Source organism: Panthera uncia, assembly GCF_023721935.1.
Source record: "Panthera uncia isolate 11264 chromosome A1 unlocalized genomic scaffold, Puncia_PCG_1.0 HiC_scaffold_16, whole genome shotgun sequence".
Lineage (NCBI taxonomy): Eukaryota > Metazoa > Chordata > Mammalia > Carnivora > Felidae > Panthera > Panthera uncia.
In genome coordinates, this window is record NW_026057576.1 from 23,085,176 (window position 1) to 23,104,326 (window position 19,151).

The window sequence follows — 19,151 nt, forward strand, 5'->3', positions numbered from 1 at the left end:
GTCAGGGAAATGTGCTATAGAGTGACTCAGGTAGGGGTGAGGAAGGACTAATTTATGTGAACGTCTCAAGAAGGGCCTCACTGAGGAGAGGGCATTAAAACTGATGCTGAAGAATAAGAAGGAGCCAGCCTTGGGATTGTCAGTGGAGGGCATGTTCCTGGCAGTGGGATCAGGAAAGTCTAAGGCCCTACTGTGGAAACCAGCTTTTGGGGTTGAAGGATCAGAAAGAAGCTAATGCGGCTCAAGCAATTCATCAAGAAGGGATAAGCGTAGGAGACAAGGAAGAAGAGGTAAGCAGAGCCTTATAACCAAGTAAGGAGTTCGGACATTGTTCTGAGTGTAGTCGGGGACCTCTGAGAGTTTTAAGCAGGGGTGGGGGTACATAGGTAAAGGTAGAAACAGTGAGGGTAGCTCAGGTTAGAAAAATGAGTTGCTAGTTGGGGACTCTCTGTGTCCCTTCCTCCACAGACACTGTCAGAACAAGAGCTTATCCACCTGGTGTGACACCTGTGTGACTGGATCTGAATCCAAGGGGATTGCATCTTGCTATAATCCAGTTGTGAGTCTTAATGGCTTGGAGTACTGAGACGGCAGTGGAGATGGAGAGAGGTGGACAGATTTGGACAGAAAATATATTTCAGAGGTAGAATTAATAGGATGTGGGTGAGGTTTTTCCAAGGGGAGGCTAATGGAAAGAACGACTTCTAAGTTTTTGAGCCGTGCACCTGGAAGGATGCTAGCACCATTAGCTAAGATGGGGAAATGACGGGAAGTGGGCATTCAGGGGATAGGGAGGCAGTGTGCATTCCAGAGTTCTATTGTGACCGTGAAAGGTTAGGGGTGCCTATTCAAGACATCCAAGCTGAGAGGCGACATAGGTAGCTAGATATTTGTTTACTCCTTATTAAAGAGTTGTTTGTGACCTTGAATAGAATACTTTTATTGAAGAGCTTCATGAGCCCTGCGGTGGAGGTTTGATTTGTTTTCCATTCCTTATCTCTGGTTTCTATTCCTACCTCCCATGTATAAGATCTCACATAACGTTCAAGTGCATCTCAACATCTCAAGTGTTACAAATAAACACTCGTAATCCTTAAAGCCTAACGAAGTATTTGTTATAAAATGAAAGCAAATGCAAAAGCTGACTAAACGCTGAGGTAGTCAAAGGCCCTCTAGACTAGGGATCACAAGGCCAAGGTCCTAACACAAAGCGAGGTACAGAAGAAAACCAATGAGGCCTATGTTGGAATCCTAGTCCATTCATTCACTAACTGAAAACCTAGAGCCAATTACAGAATATTTTGGAAACACAGTTTTCTCCACCTGAAAATGGGGATAATAACTCTTGCCTTACGGGTACCTTGTGGGGATGAAATTTGTTGAAGGCTTACACAGTGTCTGACATATGGCAGATACCTGTAAGTACAGGGTTTGTCACTCTTTTTGCCAGTACACTACTCTTTTATCAGTGTAAACTTGTGCAAAGCATTTAATATCTCTCTACCTTAGTTCACCAACTATGAAAGGAAGATGCTTCACCAGCTGATCATTAAGCTCCATGTTAGGTCTTTGAAAACAACAACAACAAATGATCATCTTGATAACAACCAGATAACACTTCTTGGTGAAGGCTGCTTTTTAATCTGATATCACTGCATCTTTCTGCAAAACCACTTAGACCAAAGAAGACAGGGCATTCAGAAGCAGAAATTAGACCAGAGAACTGTATCTCCGATGTCACAAAAATGTTCTTCCCCCAAACTACTAAAATTTCAGGATACAAACGACTATGCAGAAGATGGAGTAAATGAAATCTCACCACAAACACAGTCTGAGAGGAATCAAAACCCAAAGCTCTTCATCTCAGGCTTCCTAAACTGGATGGGAAGTTTGGAGGTCTGGGCCAGACCAGATGGGAAAGGTGGAACTGCAGAGAAATTTCTAGAATCCTAGCAGCTCAAAGAGATGGTGGCTAAGACAGGAGGGAGATCCTGAAGTTTAGCTCAGGTTAGAAAAATGAGTTGCTAGTTGGGGACTCTCTGTGTCCCCTCCTCCACAGACACTGTGAGAACAAGAGCTTATCCACCCTCTGTGACACCTGTGTGACTGGATCTGAATCCAAGGGGATTGCATCTGACACCCATGCTGAGATCAAGACCCTGCTTGATCGATGGGCTTAGGAACCAAAACAAAAACGTGATTGAGCCTTGTGATAGACATAGTGTCAATCTATCAATGCAGGACCAGTGACCCCAAGAGCAAAGCCAAGATAAGAAGCCCATAAGATATATGAATAAAGAAGAACCCCAAATAAAGTTTATTTGAAGTTCCAAACCTGTGCCAAGCTAACTGAATAATGAAAAATTTGTCTAGCCCAGAGATATGTGTTCTCTGGCTTGTATAATGTGTATTTTTTTTAACTGAACCTGATTGTCCTTAGATACTTCCCAGTTTACCAAGTACTACTGTTCTATCTATCACCTTATACCCCACAACATGGCTCAGTTATATGACCACGCTAGCCCCACAAACATTTCACAGATACTGGTAGGTAATTTCCAGATTGGCTTATTTTAAAATATTAAATACTTGAACGTATGCTGACCACAGAGATGGCAGAGAAAAGAGAACGATCACAGGAAAAAAGATGAACATAGGAAAATGTCAGAAATTCTAGCATCGCCATCTTTGGGAGAAGCATCTCCCAGGCCCAGCTCAGTTACAGCAGCTACAAATCATGCCATATAAAGGTCAAGTTAAATGGGTTCTTGACATATTTGTGGCTGCCTGTCTCTTTCAACTAACCTTTCTATATTTAGGGAAATTCCCAAGTAGCAGAACTCAAATTCCAAGCCTTCCCTATAGCTAGAACATTGGCTCATCGCCTAGATTCACCCAAATAGCAGTACCCTGGCAAAACTGTGATGTAGAAAAGAGCAAAGTGAACAAATAGGTGAGCAAACCACCTCTATCTTTGCCAGCATGGAGGTGGCTGAGATGTCCGGCTTCCAGCAGTTGCGTAATTGAGTCCCTGATGTAGAAGTGGCATTGGTGAGGCAGGACCTTCTGTTGTTGTCGCCCCTGGTGCTCAGAGGACAAGGAAAACAGACATTTCCTCATCAAACCAAATTTGTAATGCAATTTTACTCCTGGAATTTCAGCCTGGAGCCCAGCCCTGTCAAGAATTCTTTGAACTACTCCGTATCATTTTATTAAACTCATTTTCTGCTACATCAGCCCAAATCAACTTCTGTTGCTTCAAACCAAAGTACCCTGACTGATAAAACAAGCAACGGCAGACCCTCCTTTCATTGGGGGTGCCTTGGGAGAAAGCCAATCACGCTGATATCTGTGAACCCTAACACCTGTGAAAGAAACCCCAGATTTTGTAAGGCCATCCTTGTTCCCACAGAGGAAGTACGCAGTAGAAATCTCTTTATCCTTGCTCTGTGAATCCTAGCATGTACTTTCTAAAGCAATATCATATTACACACCTGTTACTCAGTACTCCTGGCAGTTGACTTAATTGTCACCATTCACAGAAGAGGCCATTAAATTTTCATCATTTGCTAGTCAGCTATGGAAAATTACAGCTTTGAGGAGTCCATTATCAACCATTCTGGGCGATGGTCTTGCTCTACGAGGCCTCTAGGTAAGTGATAACCAGGTTCCATATTAACAGACTTCTACATGAGCAAGTGAGGCACAGATTTTTAAGCTAAACTGTAAAGATGACATCAGGCTGGTTTGGATTTCTGTGACATCCAAACAAGGGGCACTGGAGGTCTCAGCTACAGAAGAGATTTTTAGACAGAATAAAGAACTCAGCACATTAAGGAAGGCTGTGGAGCATTCTTCTCTATGATTTCCATCTACTAGACAATACTGTATTTATTACCAAGAGAACAGCAATTTTCATTGTCCCTCATGATAAGTTGTTAAAGGGGATACTATTAAATAATAGAACATTCCCCATTTTAAAGGTGAAAGATCTCACAGGGATTAAGTGGCTTGCTTAAAAGTCATAGGGAATCCAAACGTGGGTTTTCTGATCCCAAGCTGATAGTTTTCCTCCTACATCAGTGGGATTTCTGGGGATACCTGAGATGCTTTCAAGATGTCCAAGAAATTGATACTATTTTCATAACAACAAAAACAAGAACAACAATACTAATATCCAAGGAAAAGAAATCACTATCTCAAAGAGATATCTGCACCTCAATGTTTGTAGCAGCTGTATCACAATAGTCAAACATGGAAATAACCTAAGTGCCCAACGATGAATGGATGAAGAAAATTGGCTTGTATATCTATATAGATAGATAGATATGTGTATATTATGTAGATATAGATATAGATACAGATAGATACAATGTGACATTATTCAGCCACGAAAAAGAAGAAATTCCTGTCATTTGTGACAACATGGATGGACTTTGAGGCCATTATGCTAAGTGAAATAAGTCAGAGAAAGACAAATACCGTATGACCTCTCTTGCATGTGGAATCTAAAAACATCAAACTTATAGGAACAGAGAAGAATGGTAGTTACCAGGAACTGAAAAGCGGGGAAAATGAGGAGGTGTTGGACATAGGGTACAAACTTTTACTTATAAATAAGTTCTGGGGTTTCCGAGGTACAGCATGGTGACGACAGTTAACAAAACTGTATTGTATATTGGAAAGTTGCTGGGAGAGTAGAGCTCTAATGTTCTCACCATAACAATAACAATGAAACGGGAATTGTGTGAGGCGAAGGATGTGTTAACTAACCTTATTGTGGCAAATACATCTCAATGTATAGGTGCTTCAGATCATCACACACTACAGCTTAAACTTGCACAATGTTATATGTCAATCATATCTCCATAAAGCTGGCAAGAAATCAGGTGTTATCTTCTCTTTTCCCTTTCATCCTTTTATAAGGGTACAGTGGAGTTTTCTGGAGGATATGTTGTATGTGATATAACAGACTAAAACAGAAGCGTCTGTGAGAATCCAGCTGTGTCCTATTAAACCAGCCATAAGAGAAACTTTCAAAACTACAAAACAGTGCCATTCTTCTATTGACATTTGACATTTGCCATTCTTCTATTGTTCTGGAAAATATAATTCTTTTCCATAAAAATGTTATTTATTTTGGGGCGCCTGGGTGGCTCAGTCGGATGAGCGTCCGACTTCAGCTCAGGTCACGAGCTCACAGTCCGTGGGTTCGAGCCCCGCGTTGGGATCTGTGCTGACCTCTAAGAGCCTGGAGCCTGTTTCAGATTCTGTGTCTCCCTCTTTCTCTGACCCTCCCCCACTCATGCTCTCTCTCGCTCTCGCTCTCTTTCTCTTTGTCAAAAATAAATAAACATTTTAAAAAATGTTATTTATGTTAATATGGAATGGGTTTATTAGTTTTCTTTTTAAATGAATTGATACATCATTATTTTAAGTGCCCTCGGTTTTCATTTCTAATACCACAAATATTTATAGGTATAATCCACAGAAATAAAGATTCTTTAGAGTCCTTTATCATTTTTAAATGTGTAAAGGAGTCTTGAGACCAAAACATTTGAGAACTGCTATCTCTCATTATAGCTGCCTTTAAAAAACAAGAACCCAGGGGCACCTGGCTGGCTCAGTCAATTAAGCATCTGACTCTTGATCTTGGCTCTGGTCATGATCTCACTGGTTCGTGAGTTGTAGCCCCACGTAGGGCTCTGCATTGACAGCATGGAGCCTGCTTGGGATTCTCTCTCTCCCTCTCTCTCTTCCCTTCCCCTGGTCATTCTCATGCACATTCTGTCTAAATAAATAAATAAACTTTAAAAAAAAATCCAGGCTAAATACAGATTTCCCTTGATTGTATTATTTTTAACCAACTGATGCCCCTGTTAAACCTAGTTTTTCTGCTTACATCTCTGTGCCGTCTTTCTCCCTAGTCTTGGTTTGGACTGAGGAGTTCATGTGTGACAGCAAACAGTCTTGGAATGGAAAGCAGCGATTATAGACTCAAGCACCTCCTTCCTCTCAAATCCCTAAAGTACCTACTTCACTGTATATTCAATTAATATTTGATTAACAGGTGGATAACTGAAACTGATTGCTAACACAGAGAGGCCTGCTTGATGCCTCTGAGAAGTAACATGTGTAGTTCACAGGTGCATGCCAAACACAGCAGAACGCAACCTAGCAAGGCCAGGTGCACCGGGGTCCTGGGTGCATAGCAATCATACACCTGTCTCCCCCATCCAGATCATACTGCCATCCAGATTCTGTTCACTCACAGGACGTGAATCAGCAACTCGTCTCCTACACAGCTTTTTCCCCCGGAGACGGTAACCCACAATGAGCATCACATGCTGAGCTCACACATCCATCCATCTTTATCCATGTGGCTGCTTTTGTCCCTTGATCTCATTCTCTTTTTTTAAATTTTTTTTAATGTTTATTTATTTTTGAGACAGACTGCAAGTGGGTTAGGGGCAGAGAGAGAGAGGGAGACACAGAATCCGAAGCAGACTCCAGGCTCTGAGCTGCCAGCACAGAGCCCGACATGGGGCTCGAACTCACGAGCTGTGAGATCATGACCTGAGCCGAAGTCGGACACTCAACCGACTGAGCCACCCAGGCGCCCCCTCTTGATCTCATTCTACTCCGCACCACTGTCTATCTAGATTAGGTGTGTGTATTTTATCTTAGGAGATAAAGATCTTAGGCTCCATGAAGGTTCTCAAAGGCCTTTCGAGGTACCCAAGAGTCTAGCATAACACTAAGTAAATTATAATCACTGTCATCTCAAAAGTTTACAAAATAGTTCAGACACATGGCCCCACTGTTTTCTCACCAAAGCCCTATATGTAAATTACAGAAGGTCCTCTGTTTATGTATCTGCACCTCACAGAGGGAGGCTTCAAAGTTAAGCAACCTAAGGTCACACAGTCGGTGATTGTCAGCCAGGGCGCATGCGTGCCTCTTGGGGTGGCCCAGTCTGTACTTACCTCACTGCATCAGGCTCTTATTTGTCAACACACACTCATTCAGTCTATCTGAAAGAGAGCTTTGAGAAAAATAACAGCCCTACATCCAGACTATGAGCCAAAACATACAAGAATAAGCCCAGGCCTCCTGATTCCCACTCAGGCACTGTATTTTACAGCATCTTTCCCCTGGTGATTTTAGCTGTCAAAGTAGTCAGTGCACGTGCTAGTTAATCTTGTATGTTCTTCTCTCTGAAAAGTACACAAATTATTAAGTATCATTGCAATACCCACTTTCCTTCTTTCTGCCCTCAGTGGCTAATTGGGAAGCCACATTTTATTGTGTTTTCCCAGCGAAAATGAAGGGAAACATTATAAAATAATGCAGTAAATTCAAGCTGTGTCACTAAAGTTGATTATGATTCCTTCTTTTTTTTTCTCCCTTTCACTGACTCACTCATCAATCCCACAAAATGCTGGAGTGGCTTCCAGTAAGTAAAAGATACCCCTGCCATTAATGAGATTATCGCCTCGTGGGTGAAATGACACTTCCAGAGAAAAATTCTAAGGTATTAGAAGTGTGAATTAGCACAGCATAAATTATTTATGAAGGTGATGAAGGAATATAGACTAAAAGAGCTCTTATTACAGGGAGAATTTTAGGAAAGCTTCATACAGGGCATGTCCTTAAAGAAAGATGTCATGAGATATATCTTAAATGTAGGGAGTGGTTTGGGCACATAACCTCCTTCTGCAGCCCCCCAAACCCAAACAATCATAGAGTCAAAGCAAAACCAGTATGCTTCCTCTGCAAATGGAGCCACAAAATGAGGTTATTTCAGTTTCCCATGCCCAGCCAGATGACACCCATAGGGCCCTGCTACAGAGACATTCTGGAGCCCCCACTGGTTGGTAGAGTATTTCAGGAAAGAAGATGGAATCAGAACTGAACCAGGGCAAAATGGAGAAGTGAGTCTACCTTTCAGTTACTATTTACAGTACACGTTTCCCCAGAGGAAACGTGACATGCCATCGATACCACATCCTCTCTGACCTGCATCCCTGAGCTATAGCCTGTGTCTTCTCTCCTGTGACTGCCTTCCTTTCCAAGGGCCACGCCCCCAGGGTTCTTCCCGGCTGTGCATCTCTGTGCCACTACAACTTGGGCTTGGATTATTAGTTAACCGTCTGAGGTGTTACAGGTACAAAACAATGGGACCTCTCTCATTCTAGCAGTGGCACATTGCAATGTTCCAGCAAGCAAGCCACTGGGAAAAGACACAGGTGGGAGCTGGCAGATTTTGAGAGTTCTTCAGATCATATTATGTGATTGGCTGAGAAATCAAGCTATATGTAACTCCATTCTGAATCGTTCAAGAGATGGCATAAAGAAGAGAGACCGCCACCTGACTATGTCAAAAATTGACAACGTTGAATGATCACATTAAGGCCAGATCACAAAGACCTTGTAGGATGGGCTCAGTAGTTGGTAATGGCTTGAGCATTAGGGCAACTGTCGTCCTTCATTATGTCATATGATAAATGCTGCTTTGGGAAAGTGTAAGAGAGGCTAAGGGAAGGAGAATTGACAACCTGTGGGCCTGGATTATGTGGTCACCTGCTGCAAGCCAACTTTCCAGCTACCATCCCTGTGGCTGAACACACTCTAGACCAGAGTCTCTGAAATGAGACGTCACATGTGAGACCCATTCCCCATGCTTTCAGAAAGAATCGCTATAAGATCTTTTAAAACAAATGGAGGAAAGGATGTGATACTTTAAAGATGAGGTTTAGTAATATGGAGCAGAGATGATTTTTTTTTAAATAAACCTCTGTTTGTGAGCATATTGCTAAAAGAAACTTTTCCATTGTTGGTGAATAGTGTAATATCTGCGTATTTAAAAAAGGGTCAGTGGATGACAAGTTGAAGCATTTGAGAAGTTTCTCTACGAATTGTGATTCCAACAGCAAAATGAGGCTCTGATCGTTTATCCACATGCCAACATATCATTCAGATTCTATGTGGGATACATAACACATTGATGGGAAAAGATGGTAAATGGAAGTCAATCTGCCTTGGAAGGAAAGACATGATGGGCTGCCAGGTGTCAGAGCGACAGCTGACAATCCACATCCTGCAAGTCAGAATTCAGTCCCTTTACCTTTCAGTGCAAGATCATCATAGTAAAGCACAACTTCCGGGCTACGAAACTGAAAGGAAACAGAATGACGGTCTGAAGAGCACGAGACCATCTTTCCAGGAATCCATGACAGGGCAGTTGGGCCAGTGGCTTTCGGTAGTTCCCGACTGGCTATACTTCAGGGAGACTGAGTATTTCTTCTGAGTATCTCCTATCTCCTGGGACAGAACACAAACTTTAAGCCTTTGGGGGCATTTAGCCATAACAGTCAAACTATTAAAACAAGGATGGGTAGCTTTATACAATAACTCACGCAACACATTTTTTCCCCCAGATAACTCATAGCCAAGTTGAGGGAGGGGTGGAGGCAGGCTTCTTTCCCTGGAAACTCTCCATCATTTCTCCACTTGAGGTCAGCCCGAGCCTTTTGGAAATTAATAGAGTTGTTTAATAAAGGCAAAGGGAGCAGCTGTAAGACTTTCCTCTATTTACTCTTCTTTCAAAATAAAGACATTTGTACTATGCTTTTCACCCTACACATCCCAGGTTCTCAGCACTAGTTGCGTATCAGGATCACCCAGGTGTTGTTTTGTTTGAGTAACAATGTTCATGTGGGGTCCGAACATTACCATTTTCTAAAAGTACTAGTATCAGAACCTCTGGGAATGGTGCCCATACAATGTAATTTTTAAAAGCTCCCTAGGTAATTCTAATATGCAGCCAAATTTAAGAATAACTACCATACTGGGGCACCTGGGTGGCTCAGTCACTTAAGCATCCGACTTCGGCTCGGGTCATGATCTCACGGTTCGTGAGTTCGAGCCCCGCATCGTGCTCTGTGCTGACAGCTCAGAGCCTGGAGCCTACTTCAGATTCTGTGTCTCCCTCTCTCTCTGCCCCTCCCCTGCTCATGCTCTGTCTCTCGCTGTCTCAAAAATAAATAAAACGTTAAAAAAATTTTTTTTAAAAAGAATACCATACAAAAGAGGAAACTAGGTGTTGATTATAAGGATTTTAGTTTTAGAATAGCTGTCTGACTTCAAAGAATAATGTCTCACCAGAGGAAACTTTGACTTTGAGATTAAAGAATGAAAAAAAGAAAGTATCAAAACACAGAGAATCATTAGAGTGTGTGTGTGTGTGCTCTTGACACAGGGCAGCGATATAATTTAGTGTTTATTAACTGCCTTGGGGCCTGGAACTTTTTTTGATAATCTGTGTCAAAAAGTAAGCACATATATGAAAATTGTGCAGATTTCAGAAACATCACAGACTTCCTGAAACCAATGTTAAGGACCTCTGGTATAGTCGCAGACTTTCGTAGCTACTCTTGTAAATAAGCAAGTAGGAAAAAAAAAATCATCCATAAGAAATGAGAAATTTACATAGGAGTCTGGATTTTGCCCCTAAATTGCTATGAGTGTAAATAAGTCACCTAAGCTTGCTAGCCCTCAGCTTTTCCACAAACTGAAATTTTTATCTACCCATAGGACAGTGTGGGTAATGTTTTTACGATTTTGTAAAAAAAAGAAAAAAAAAGTCGAGTGAATGAATACATGTGAAAGTACTTTGAGAAGTTATGATTTATTATTAGAGATATTAAGAATTAATCTAAAAAGAAACATAATTTCTTGGGTAACTGACATGTTGATCTAGCTCTCACTTTTATCTGCCTGGTCAGCAGACCATAGATTATAAGAAATTTAGCAACTCTTGAACTATACACTTCCTATTAGAAGGATGAGTCCCAGCCCCAGTTGCCCTTAGATACCCCATCTCTCTCTCCCTGCCGTATGACTGTCCTGCGGTATTCACAAATGGCGCTTTCTGTCAAACTGATAGTAAAACCATTCGTATTACTGGAGAACATTCGGTGTGAGTTAAAATACAAAGGAAAGGAAGTAGTTCCAGAGGAAATGAAACCCATGAACCCAAATTCAGTCTTTTTCACGATAGCCCTGAAGTATTTGTTTCTTTCCCCTCTACCTCCCACAACACCTGAGGCCCTGCGGACTCCATTGTCGTGTTCCCTATCAGAGGATCATACCTAGTAAGGCAACCTTCTTATTTCCCAAGGAAACGCTCCTGCAGAAGCACACTCAGTCCCAAGATAATAAAGCGTAAAAAGCTAGGATTAAGAATAAAGCTTATCTTTCACAGCCAGTGCTCCAGAGTTAAGGCCATTCACCAGACCATGGTTAGATGTTAACCAGAGGTGCAAACTTAATGTGCAGAGTAAGCAGAGGCACCCTAAAACAAGACACCGGCCCAAGTCTTCATGCTCCTGGGTGTCAATATTTCCCACGCATTTCATTGTCTGAATTTTCACGAAAAAAACAAAATGAAAATGTGCATGGAGGAGCCAGTACTGATATTGAATCTTAACAGCTATTTACCACTCCTCAGAAAAATATATTAAACAAAATGCAGAGTCACGTAGTTTAAGCTACTGTCTATTTGTTCATAAAGGAAAATGCTTTATATGCAGAAATTTCAAGTGAGAGGAGATGTCAGGTCTCCAAAAGCAGCTATTATCAAACAAAGCAGCCAGAAAATTAATGCACTGCAGATGGCTGTGACCGCAACCTTGGATACGAGCCAGTGTCTTCGTCTCTCTTGGTAGGAGAGTTTTTGAACTCTCTCCTACCCACAAAGCCTCCTTAAATGTTCTAGTTCTTTGACATAAAATTCTTTCCCCTCTTTTACAGAGTATTGCTTTAACTGTCTAGTTTTTCTTTCCATAAACCCTTGCTGACCTTTACTACAAGTGAGGCACTAAAAAAGAATGGTAAATTGACAATAGTCAGGACATTCGTGTTAAATGTAAAGAGGAATGGGCCATTTAAAGAACAATCAGGTTGATTCTCCTCCTCCAAATCAAGGTCCCCCTTCCAGACAGCCTGCGTGTGTCTTCGTTCCATATCCGATTTATAAAGAGGGTTTTTTTTAATTTTTTTTAAATGTTTATTTATTTTTGAGAGAGAGAGAGAGAAACATAGCACAAGCGGGGAAGGGGCACAGACAGAGGGAGACACAGAATCCAAAGCAGGCTCCAGGCCCCGAGCTGTCAGCACAGAGCCCAATGTGGGGCTCCAACTTACAAGCTGTGAGATCACGACCTTAGCCAAAGTCGGGCGCTTAACCAACTGAGCCACCCAGGCGCTCCTTGCCATATGCATTTTAAAGTGGCTCTTTATCCCAGGCAGCTAAAAGAGGGAATCTCCACTTCGTAAAATGGCTCCATCATCCCTTTTTCTCCCTGGCTACAGAAGTTGAGCCATTCTGGAGGGTGTGTGTGCTTTTGTTCTTGCCAAACAAGTACACTCATCTGACTTCCAAATGACTGAAGAGTTTTGTGTTTTAAGTAGTACTTTATTCTGGTTAATTGAGAATTGCCACTTATATAAACCACCAACCAGGCTGCAAACAAAATAGGGCAAAAGACTCACAGTAGCAACTTCCTTTGCATTAGGAAAATGCACACCCAAGAGTTTAATAACAAAACCATATACCTTTTTACACAGTTGGTATTTTGTTTATGTGTAGCATGACTAATAGTAATGGCTGTAATTCATCACAACAGAAAAGCAATCAACCGCTCTAGCTGTAGAAAATTAAAATTGATTGAGACCTTTTGTCTACCCTGGCAGAAGCTAATAATTACATCATTATTAACAATATAGCCAGTAGCCAAATTTTTTTAACTTCTTTTGGTTTAAGACAAAATAGAACAAAATCAAGTTAATGTATTCAAGTTGAGTAATTCTGTGGAGCAGGCTACTCCCATGTGGATCTACCATTGGCAGAACATCCACTCTGGACTAAGGACTGTCCTAGGTGTTTGCATGTTGGATTCATTTTATCCTCCCCACATCCACGGAGGCACGATGGTGATAGATGAGGAACTATGAAAATGAAGTAACCAGCCCAGGAGCACAGAGCTAGGACACAGACTCAAATCCAGGGCCTGTCTCACTCCAAAGCCTCCATTCCAACCAATGAGCAACTACACTGTCGAACAAAGACCTTCTAGATGAGTACAGGAAACACCTGTCACAGGTACATACTCAAACACCTGGAAAACAAAACATTCTTCTTAGAAACCATCTCTTAATTTTTGTGATCCAAAGTTTTCTGAAGGCTAAACAAAACTGGTACATATACAGTCTCAGAGGATGTCCCCGGGCCATAGAATGTTCCCAACAACAGGCCAGGGACAGAGAGGAATAAAGGAAATGAAGAGTCATTAACCACACTCAGCGTCCTTAAGACCAAGCTCTGATGTCACTTATTTCCACCTTCCAAGAATACTGGGATGGCCCAGCATGGACAAGTGACAAATACTTGTCAATTAAGTTTGTGAAGATAATGGCAAATGCCACTGAGAAAGACTTGCGTTAAACATTAACTCAAGCTAATGTCCCCTCCTTGCAAGGATGGCCAATGTGAGGTTAGGAGAGTCAGGTGCGTGGTTGGATGGAGCTGAACTGTGTTCTGAGTATGCACAAACTAGATTACAGAGCCTCAAAGGAAGTTTTTCCAGATGGATAGAAGAGTCCGACAAGCAGCAGCTCCCAAATCTGGAATGAACCTGTGTTCTTGGCTGGACTGTGGCCATTTATTAGGCTCTAACTGATGGTCAGAAGCAGTGAGCAAGATGCTCCCTGTCACACAGCTCTGAGGTAGAGGGTAGGAAGAAACTTTGTTCTGATGTTCTCCCAGGGTGCCCCTGTGGCATCAACCCTTTCATGAAAGAAGCCACCTTTAAGTTATACAAAGTAGTTATTTGATTCATGTTTTCTCTCCTTCCTCTCTCCCTGACTCTTCCTTTATGGCAATCACATGATTGTCTTGGTCTGTCCCAGGCCAGTAGAGGAAGACATTCCCAGTCCCCCAAAACTGCACAGTGGTGGTAGTGGCCGGCTCAATCTCCCTTAAATAAGGTCCTACATCATGGGGGAGAAATTAGCACCATTAGAGGCCAAGTGTTCCTTTAACTCACTTTGTTCTCTCTTCTGCCTAACCCCTGCGCCTAAGGGAGCTGCATGGGTTCTCTAAACTTCAATGATGGAACAGTCGACCATGGGCTAGTGTTCCCATGTATTCTCTCATCTCATACCTAACTCCCGTATTTATCAATAAAAGAAAAGTTTGTGGCTGCTTATGATTTTGTATTCCACCCTTATGAATGTTCTACTACTAAAAACATATAACGATTTTTATGGGCCAATTGGAAATTTGAACGCTGATTCCATATTTAAAAATATTAAGGAAATATTAAATTTCTATTTAGGAGTGGGAATGATACTGTGATATTTGGGGTTTTTTAAAGAATGCATAGCTTTTGGGGTGCCAGGGTGACTCAGTTGGTTAAGCGTATGACTTGGTTTCAGCTCAGGTCATGATCTTGCAGTTTGTGAGCTTGAGCCCTGTTTCAGGCTCTATGCTGACAGCATGGAGCCTGCTTGGGATCGTCTCTCTCTCCCTCTCTCTCTCTGCCCCTCCCCTGCTCTCTCTCTCTCTCTTTCTCAAAATAAATAAATAAACTTTAAAATATAAAAGAATGCATAGCTTTTATATCTATATATGAAAATATTTATAGATTGGATGATAATGCTGTCTGGGATTTGTTTCAAAATAACATGGGAGGAGTTGCAGCAGGTGGGAGTATGGGTGAAACAAGATTGCCCTTGAATTAATTATTGCTGGAGCTGGGTAATGGGTTCATTGTGCTAGGTTTGTTTTGGTTTTTCAGTGGTACTTTTTCTGTATGTGTGAGAACTTTTTGATAGTAAAAAGCTTTTTTAAAAAAGAATCAAAATTAGCTAGATTAAAAAAATAAAATATAAAATATAATTGGTGACTTACTTTTAATTCACATTAGAAAATTATATTTTTCAAAAATACTTTAAAAGATGTACAATTTGCATGATTGAATGTTAAATGGAATAGGAAGATCTAAAACTGCACATAAAATACTGCATATACATAATTATTTACACATGCATATAAATGGAAGAAAAACTACATAAAATGTATATCAGAATTTTCCCTGTCTGGCAAGAATATATATTATTATTCTTTATTGTTACTTTTTTCTATTTTTCAAGTGTTCTGAAAAGAAAATATGTTTACAATTTCATAAAGCTCTTTTTATAAACTATACTCATTATGTTAGGGGAAAAATAGTTACAGAACTGAATGTGAAATTCAGTTATAAAATGGGTGTGAATGGTTGTGTGTGTGTGTGTGTGTGTGTGTGTGTTTATCTAAAATAAATAGCATCATATTGTTAATAGTGATTATCTCTGTTTATCTCTGTGTGATAGCATCATTGGTCATTTTTATTTTTGTTTGACTCTCTGTATTTTCTCCAATTAACAAGAATTATGTTATAATCAGAAAAAACATGACAAATTAAAGCTAGATTTATTGTACTTCTTTATAAGTAAAGGACTATCTCTATAGGGCAAACAACATACAAGTTTAAGAAACCATGCATTATATATAGTAAATATATATTATATACATTAGTATAATATTATAACTACATATAATGTCACTACATATAACTATATATTATAACCATATATTAAATTTTATATAATAACCACATAATACCTATAAAGACAGGAGACTTTTAAATTCTCATTGAAGGTATATGTTGAGCTTTAAAACAATGTTAATACAGAATCCTTTGCACAGCCACCATGATGTAGCGATACTCACAGACGATTCCTTCATAATCATGTTTCGTTTTCTGTCCAACTCCAGGGATATCTATGCCAATACCAGTCTTTGGACTACAGGATGATTCCAAGGTCTTTAAGAAAGGGAGCTGCTTACTTGCTGACGACAATTTTGTCCTGATCGGCTCTTTTGTGTCATTCTTCATTCCCTTGACCATCATGGTGATCACCTACTTTCTAACTATCAAGTCACTCCAGAAAGAAGCTACTTTGTGTGTGAGTGATCTTGGCACACGGGCCAAACTAGCTTCTTTCAGCTTCCTCCCTCAGAGTTCCCTGTCTTCAGAAAAACTCTTCCAGCGGTCAATCCACAGGGAACCAGGGTCCTATGGCAGAAGGACTATGCAGTCCATCAGCAATGAGCAAAAGGCCTGCAAGGTGCTGGGCATTGTCTTCTTTCTGTTTGTGGTGATGTGGTGCCCATTCTTCATCACGAACATAATGGCCGTCATCTGCAAAGAGTCTTGCAACGAGGATATCATCGGAGCCCTGCTCAATGTGTTTGTTTGGATCGGTTACCTCTCCTCAGCGGTCAACCCACTTGTGTATACACTGTTCAACAAGACCTACAGGTCGGCCTTTTCACGGTATATTCAGTGTCAGTACAAGGAAAATAAAAAACCATTGCAGTTAATTTTAGTGAACACTATACCGGCCTTGGCCTATAAATCTAGTCAACTCCAAATGGGACAAAAAAAGAATTCAAAGAAAGATGCCAAGACCACAGATAACGACTACAGTATGGTTGCTCTAGGAAAACAACATTCAGAAGATGCTCCTACAGACAATATTAACACAGTGAATGAAAAGGTTAGCTGTGTGTGATAGACTGGTTGCCATAGTAACCATGGAGGGCACACTGGGCAAATTTTTACCTATCTGGGGGGAAAAAAAAGACAAAGGGGAGACTGGAAAAAAAATTAGGCCGATCTAGTAGAACCAACAATATTTATATGCCTCATTTTATTCTGTCAATGAAAAAAAAAAAAGGCAGGGTTAAAAGACACAAAATGTGCACTTCAAAAATGTTCTGACAGCATTTCAGCTGTGAGCTTTACGATACTTATTTTTAACATTGTAAATGATATACATCTTTAAAATAATTAGCTTTTATTGTAAAATTATAATGAGGCCATAAATAAGTCTAAATTAACTTCTATTCCAAGTGGAAACCTTGCTCCTACGTTAGTTGATGGCATGAGTTGGTTACCTATTGCTGTAAATAACAATAGCTACAAATAGTGAGAAGTTGGGTGAATATAATATAATGACCTCTTAAAGAAAAATCCTCTTTAAAACTTATCATGCTACATATTTTGAACAACAAAAAAGACACTAACGATGGTGTTATGAAATCTGTATTGTTAAGATAATTAAATGAAATACTTGACAACTTTTTCATTCCGGCTTTTTCACAGATGTCGTTTTGAAATATTCACAAAGTTGCTGACATTTGCTGCATTTCAACTTAATTCTTCAAAGAAGTGAAAAAGTTTTAAAATGTTATTTAATAACTACTGCTGCTTTCTCTTCTACTATTTGTGCTTTATTCTGACTTTCCAATGTGGTCTTGTTTAGTGTTTCTTCTCATAGGTAAACTATCAAAAGGATAACTTAACATTACCAAATACATTTCTAGAAATTGCTTCTCCTAAACGACACCATAGTGGTGTTTGGTAACTCGCTCTTTAATGACTGCACCGTGCATGCGCTCCGTTGAGCAGTAAGCAGTATTGATGTAACTGTGTCAAGATTGAGGAATAAACTCAGGTTTTTGGCTACTGCCAGCAGTACAGTCTTAGGAGATCTCTGTAAAATAAATACAGGTGACTTTCCCATTGGCACCCATCAGGTAAATTGATGCTTTCTGATCAATTAATCTCTATTATTTGCCAAAATTGTTCAGCTTTGGTCTCACGATCAGCTACTGAGTGTACATTATCTGTGAAGAAATTTCCTGGGTACTGAGGATATAAAAATAATTAAAACAAAATCCCTGCTTTTAAAGCAAATGACCTAATTGGAAGAGTCCTTGTCAAAAATATTAATTAACAGACATTTTGAGAATTGGTTCAAACTATTTCCTTCTACGTAGTTCAGAAAAAGGCTTGTTTTGACCCTGAGGGTAATTTTCTCAGTAAGTTTCCTGATTGGTTGTCGATGAACATCAACCAAATGACCGAGAGGGGAAATATTACGTGAGGTCAAAATTTGTAATTAGTTTAGAAATATACACCTCAACCTGGGCCCAACCTATGACTACCAAAGTTTGGAGCAAAAATTTGGTTCATTTCCATAAAAACTAACTTCTTTAGTACTTACTAACACTGGACTCCATAAAAAAAAAAAAAAGCAATAATATAATGCTATGTAAAAAAGTTTGCTAAAGAGAGAAAGACTAACAGCAGTTAATTCACCTTGACGTCACTCGAGATTAAATTACATATCCTTACTAAAATAGAAGTTAGGTATGAGATTACAATACTGAAGCATTTCTATTGAATGAAAAATAGTGTTTTGCACTAAGCCATTTGAAAAATATTATGGATTTGAAAACTAAAGAATGTGGGAGATGCCACTGTGTAATTTGGAAATGTATTAAGGCTATCCAATTATGTCCTTCTAGATACATTGAAAGATATGTATTTCAAAGCTAGAATTTCTAGTAAGCCACTCGTATCAAGGCTGCATTTAAACTGAACTACTTTAATGATTACACCATACTAACTGATAAAACTACAAATGTTAAAAAATCTCTACTGTATTTTGCCTTAGTTTGTAACTCTGCACATCTCATTAAATATTAGAGAAAAAATTCCAGATTCTATCCCCATACACTCAATCTTGATCAGAATGAACATAAATACTGCCTGACAGATATCTTTTGACTACATATATATTACAAATGTGTATGTGTTTTCTTTCCATAAGTATCTATTCAAGTGTATATAGACAACCATGTATCTGCGTACATGTACAGACATGTTCTCATGCACTTTATTCGATATTTATATATTTATATGGAGAAAAAGCAAGAAGTCATTAATGAAAACCTTCAATATATACACATGTGTGCATGTTTGTATCCTGTCCATTAAAATGTGAATTCATGTTCTAATGTTTCTATGACCTTCCATTGCGGTCAAAGGCAGATTAAAATGTAACAGAAGTATCAGCTCTTTAAATAAACTGGAAATTCACCTGATTTTATGGGAAGACTTTAACACAATTCTGTAAGGGTGGTGAAAACAATAGTCCTTATATACAGTTGAGTGATCTTGAATAAAATGGTACCT

General features: G+C 39.8%; 1 protein-coding gene across 1 annotated transcript in view; it reads left to right on the forward strand.

Annotated features, from left to right (window-relative positions):
- Positions 1-16,910, forward strand: part of HTR2A (5-hydroxytryptamine receptor 2A) — a 56,880-nt gene extending 39,970 nt beyond the window's left edge. The window contains exon 4 of the mRNA XM_049646942.1: positions 15,881-16,910. Coding sequence (XP_049502899.1) covers positions 15,881-16,680 — 800 coding nt within the window. The 3' untranslated portion in view covers positions 16,681-16,910. The remainder of the gene's footprint in view (positions 1-15,880) is intronic.
- Positions 16,911-19,151: the final 2,241 nt, after the last annotated feature.